The following is a 6,000-nucleotide window of genomic DNA, read 5'->3' as shown; positions in this document are numbered from 1 at the left end:
ATGCGTATTCCTGTAGACCCGAGCACCAGCCGCCGCTTCACACCTCCCTCCACGGCCTTCCCCTGCGGCGGCGGCGGCGGCGGCGGCGGCGGCAAGATGGGCGAGAACAGCGGCGCGCTGAGCGCGCAGGCGCCCGTGGGGCCCGGCGGGCGCGCCCGGCCGGAGGTGCGCTCGATGGTGGACGTGCTGGCGGACCACGCGGGCGAGCTCGTGCGCACCGACAGCCCCAACTTCCTCTGCTCCGTGCTGCCCTCGCACTGGCGCTGCAACAAGACGCTGCCCGTCGCGTTCAAGGTGAGTGCCGGGCCCGGGGCGGGCGGCCCCTGGTCCTGGGGATCCGGGCGTCTCGGCTGCAGGAGCCAGGGCCCCGGGAAGGCAAGGGAAGGGAGGGGACGTGCCCGCCACCCCGCGGCGAGAGCCCAGCAGCCGGGCCCAGGGCGCTTTCGGTCTCGCCGCGCGCTCCGCCTGGGGACCTTGGCGTTGCCTCTCAGAGGCACCCGGCACGGACGACTCTTGGGAGGGTTGCCCCTTCCACCTTCGGGGAGCCCTGCTGAAAGACGTTGATGCGGAAACGGGCGGAAGGGGCCTCGCTCCTCTCCGGTCCGGACCCCCGCGGACACAGCCTTGCGGGCAAAGGGGACGAAGAGCCCCGGAACCGGGGCGAGGACACCGGAGGTGGGGTGCAGAGGGTGGATAGGGCCTACCCTTCACCGCCAGCACCCCTCCTCCTGCACCGCTTCAGAAACACTTCCTGCTCACACCCTCAACCTCTGGCTTCTGAAATTTTACACCGGGCGACTCTAGGGCTGAGAAGGGGGCACCGAACCCTAAACCGTTGCGGGCGGGAATCCCGAATGTCAGGCCGAAATGGGGAGGGGGGCGCTCCCACCCCTGGCAGACCCCAGCCATTCAGAGGATCTTTTTTTTCCCTTTGCTAGGGAGTAGGCGACTGTTTCATTTTCATTTTTTTAAGGGGGCAGCGAGATGAAACGAAAACGCCTTGGTTTTCCCCTAAACCTCTCACAGCTGCCGTGAGAAAGGGCAGGGCAGGAAGGGCCAGCGCTGGGGGTGGTGGGTGCCCGAGGTGGCTGGAAACCGCGGCTTCTGTCAGCTGAGGCCGTCCTTGCTCCCATTAAGACGATTCCGAATTGAAAAAAAAAAAAAAAAAAAGGATGAGTGGCTCTTGGAGGTCTCCCGGGTGACATCTTAAAATGCCAGTGGGGAAAATCTCCCGGGGAGGAGGGGGAGGGGGAGGCCCGTGTGACTTTAATCCCCAGATCGGAGGTTTTACTGTCACTTGGAGCTTAAAAGGAATCTTTGAAATTAAAAGAAGACAGGATGTTGACAGGAAATCTGGCCTTTTTAATCAGACCCCAAACATTTTCTCCTTGAAATTTTTACCATCTGGATCCCTTAGTCCCTGCACGCGGTGGCCACGTTTAAATGGCTGTGACTGTATTTGCAGTCTGATTCCTTTTCAAAAGGCATCTGCCTCTCCCCGCTGCTTGGGGTGAGGGCTGGGGGAGACGAATCAGGAAGGCATCTCCAGCGCCATCCTGCAGTTCCCAGCAGGTGCATCCTCCTGCTATCAGAAACCCCTCTCTCATTTTAAAGGGGTTTTCTGTACAACCCCCCCTCTAAACACCGGTTTGTTTTACATTGTGCATTTTCCCTGCATAACGAATTCAGGCTCTGCAGAGGCCGATAACCTGGGCCTGGCCCACATTTCAGGACCAAATTTCATACCCCAAACGGCTCTTGCATTAATTGAGCTTGGGAAGGAGCCCCGTCATTACCGTTGTTGATATTATTTTTATTTAGGGACTTTGTTGCTAGGAGTATGTCGATTCCTCTTTTGCTCAAGCCGAAGGCAAGAGGGAACTGCACCCCACGCTGTAGGGATGGAGCTCATTCTCAGCTCTCGCTCGGATTTAATTGAAAGAATAATTTCTCAGGACACGGCTTAACCAGTTGATCTAGGATTTGGGTGTGGAAGGCAGAGCTTTGGGCTTCTTGCTTTTGTTATCTGGGGGGGAAGGTGTCCATTGTGTTTAAGCCTCTTGTCCGCTCTGCCTTTGAGAAATCCTGCAGTGCGCCTGGGACCTAGGGGAGCTGCCCGGCCCCTCCCCACCTCTCCCTTGCGTCCCCCGTACCTCTCTAAGCTGCTCCTCTGCCCCTGTGCCCTCAGGTGGTGGCGCTGGGGGATGTGCCTGATGGGACGGTGGTGACTGTGATGGCAGGCAATGACGAGAATTACTCTGCTGAACTGCGCAATGCCTCGGCAGTCATGAAGAACCAGGTGGCCAGATTCAACGACCTTCGCTTTGTGGGCCGCAGTGGGCGAGGTGAGCCGAAGGGAGACTGCGCACCCTGACATTGGCAATGGCAGAGGTGGGGGGGGAAGGCAGCTGAGAGCAATCCCTTGGGGTCCCAATGGGAGCCCCAGAAACAAGTCTCCAGGCCTGACTTGGTCTAGAACAGTGGGTTGGAACCCCATGGGGGTGTTACAGACCCCTTTGAGGATGTGAAGAAAGTTAGGGTCCTTTGCCAGAGAAAGACACAAATCTCTCCCAGTTTCTGGGATTTACTGACTCTCAAAACCATCCACATCACCCCTTTTTCGAGTCTTCTGGTCTCATAAAAGATGCTGGGAGCAGATCGTGGATTAACAGCCTCGTAGGTCTTTTGTGGCAGGCGGGTTTAGCAGCTGGCTTAGACAAATGGCTGGTCTGCGGGACGGGGGCGGGGGGGCGGGGGCGAGCACCCCAGCCACCCTCCCCACGGGGGTGGGATCTCCCAGAGCTTCGAGGTTTGAGGCTGCCTCTCCCCAGCTGTGGTCTCCCCAAGCCACAGTTTCCCCAGCCCCGTGAGCCTTAGGGTGGTTTAGACAGAGGTGAATGCAGTGCAGGATGCCGAATGCTGGAAAGCGCGGCTGGAAAGCCGCCATCCCCCACCCCAGAATCAAGGCTGGTCCGCCACCCTGCCTATGTGATCTACCTCTGGAAGCAGGAGGAAGGCAGGACCAGCCGCGGCCACTGTGGCTGCCGCCCGGGGCTGTTGAGTGGGAGGCTTCTGGGACCCGAAACCCATCATCACTTGTGGGTGGAGAAGTCCTAGAAACCCTGCCCCAGCGAAATGGTGGCTTGAGGGCTCGCTGGCCCTTTAAGACCAGCCTGCTGAAAAGTGGGGAGTGCCCTTCCCAAGACCCAGCCTGCCCCTCCAGCTTGCGCTAAGAAAGTAGGCTAGGTTTCCTCTGCCGCCAGTCTCAACAGAGGCTGAGGCAGAATTGTACTTTTCATCACCAATAAACAAGACCTTCTCAAGGTTTTAGTTCCCTCTGAGCCGCCAGCCCTGCTCAGAAACGGGCATCTGGGCACCATTTTTTCCTCTCCAACCGTTCAATGTATACATACAAATGTCAAACATATTTTGACTTTTCAGCATTAATTAAAACCAGGGCATTATTTGCATGTAATAACTGTTTACTTGTTACTTTTTATGAAACTGAAATAGTTTACATTCTTTCAAACATTTCCTGTTCCTGTTGGCTCCCTTCCCCATGCACAGATTTCTTTCAAACGTTGCCCTTAACTGGTTGCAGGTTGATGGATGGAAAATGTTTGCTTTTATGAATTAAGCTTTCATTGCTGCTCCTAGTTAGTCTCCAAGCCCCTTTTGTCATCCCCAATCTCTCAGGCCTTTTGCAACTTAATCCCGGCCGCAGCCCTGAGTGGAGAGTCACTCGCCACCTGTCGGTGGTGGCCCGCCGGGATGCAGCTTGACTTGGGGGCGGTGGCCAGGTGTGCAGGCCCAGGTGGGGCTAGGATGTGTAGGGGAGGCCGAGGGAGGCCCACCGAAGCTGTGGCCCCTGGTGAGGCTGGCAGAAGGAGAGGTCGGTCCCGGGAGCCAGCAAGGCATCAGGAACGTGGCACCTTGCTCCCTGTCCTGGGAGGAAGAGGGGACCCTGTGATTCCCAGAGTTACCGAGGGCATGGCCGGCCAGCTGGCCACTCGGCCACGGAAGATGATTTCTCTATGCCGTTTGTGCGCACAGACCTGCGCTTACCCTGCAGGGCCTGGGGGAGAGAGTCGGGTTCCCCAAACGTTGTTTAGTGTTCAGGCGCCTGCTCTTGGAGGCTGAAGTTGTGCATCTCGGAGACGCAGGGGGCTGAGTTTGTAAGCCATTCTCACCGCCCTTCTCCCGTCAGTCGTCAGTCTCGTGGGACTCGGGGGACAGGCAGGGGGCCTGAATGGGAGATCCAGTACTTAGGGAACCTGACGAGACTTTCAGACCTCAGAGGCTCATGGTGTTGAACGGCCTGGGCTCAACAACCAGCCCCCTGGATTTCAGTCCCAGCTCTGCTGGATGACATGGGGCGCGTGGCTCCACCTCTCTGTGCCTCGGTTTCCCCATCTGGGTAACGGGGAAAACGATGATCCCTCCCTGTTGAGACTTTGTGAGGATTAAGGAAATCTGCACAAGCGTATCAACTTGGCACACATCGAGAGTGGGATACATGTTACAGATTTTGTTACTTCAGATGCCTGCCACTGGAGATCTTTGAAGTCGCTTTGAGCGGTATAGTCACTGATTCTGTGATTGTGGTGCGGTTTGGCCGGGGGTGGGGGAAACCCAGAAGGTGTGAATCGTCGAGTGGGAGAAGTGGAGGCGGCTGGCAGCGGGGAGGGAGGGCGCCGGGGTCCGGTGGCACGGAGCGGCGTATCTGCTGTGCCCATGTTGCCCAATGGGAAATTCCCACTGAGAGGACACATCAGCGATTGACACAGACAGTGGGTCACTCTGGGAGCTGGGACAGGTTGGAGTTCGGGACCCCGAGCCTTTCCCTGGCCCTCTGACTTCTGCCAAGACCGAGAAGCCAGATGGAAACTTCTGCCTGTTTCCTTGATTCTGTCTTAATTCTAGGAAAATAGCTTTCCATGAAGGACACATACCCACCACCACCGCCACAGAGCCCTCGCGATAAGCCTGAACGTGGGGCCCAAGAAAAGGGAGGGAAAGAAACCAAGCCATCGGTGTCTCCTGCAGCCAGTAGGGCCGAGGTTCCCACCCCACCAGACACAGTGCCCTTCTTACAACGAATGTTCTGTTCCGCCCCCTTCACCAGCCTACAGTGAAACGCGTAGACGATGTAACTTACCTACTTACGCGCAGTTTCAAAACCTATACAATTCCATAACTATAACGGGAAAGAAAGGGGAAAGTGATTTATGATAAAATATCCATTTGAACACGTAAATGTTGGGCAAGACTACACTGTGGGTTGAGTGGGCGCTTGCGTGCCTGGCACAACACCCCGTGCCCGCGAGGGCACGCCGCCAGCCCAGGCACACGGGACCCGAGGTCTGAACACAGCATCGCTGTCGATGACATAGTTTTCTGAAGTTGTGAGCAATTCTTGGCAGGGTTAAAAAACAAAACAAAACAAAAAAAAAACCCCGTCTCCCATCCTGGACAATTCAGTAGATATTAAAAGCATGGAAAAAAACCTTCACTTTATGTCAAATGGAGTTAGGCTCGTGGCTCAGAGACTCCTTGTAACAAGCTCTCCACACACAGGAAGAATGACTGCCTCCGTGCCCTGGGCAGTGCTGGACATCTACGTCCTCCGCCCCCCACATCCCCCCTCTGGAGGACCAGACGCCACAAATTCCCTAAATGTCCTCTAGGAGGCAGCCACCGGCCTAGGTGAAAATGAAGAAAGCATGAGCTCCTAAACTATCACCGGCAGGTTAAAAAGCAGCCAGAGCTTGTGGAGAGAGGTTTTGGGTTGAGAGATGAGGGTGTGGCTTACCGGCTGCCGGCTGCCGCTGGGTGAGGAGACAGAGGGCCTGTTGGCCAACACTGAGAAAACCCCGAGGTCCCCTGAGACTTGTCCCCTCCTGCTGTCCATGAATCCCCCTGTGGTAGGGGTTATGACCCAAGAACCCGTCTAAGAGGGACAGGGACTTGCCTAAAGCCACACTCCCGGACCTGGCTGTT

At 56.7% G+C, this 6,000-nt stretch overlaps 1 protein-coding gene across 1 annotated transcript in view; it reads left to right on the top strand.

Moving 5' to 3' along the window:
• RUNX3 (RUNX family transcription factor 3) overlaps positions 1 to 6,000 on the top strand; it is a 59,073-nt gene that overhangs the window by 30,705 nt on the left and 22,368 nt on the right. The window contains exons 3-4 of the mRNA XM_040465171.1: positions 17 to 294; positions 2,189 to 2,345. Coding sequence (XP_040321105.1) covers positions 17 to 294; positions 2,189 to 2,345 — 435 coding nt within the window. The remainder of the gene's footprint in view (positions 1 to 16; positions 295 to 2,188; positions 2,346 to 6,000) is intronic.

This window comes from Herpailurus yagouaroundi, unplaced genomic scaffold (assembly GCF_014898765.1).
Source record: "Herpailurus yagouaroundi ecotype Mexico unplaced genomic scaffold, PumYag 77, whole genome shotgun sequence".
In the NCBI taxonomy this organism is placed as follows: Eukaryota; Metazoa; Chordata; class Mammalia; order Carnivora; family Felidae; genus Herpailurus; species Herpailurus yagouaroundi.
This window is presented reverse-complemented; position numbering and strand designations above follow the sequence as displayed.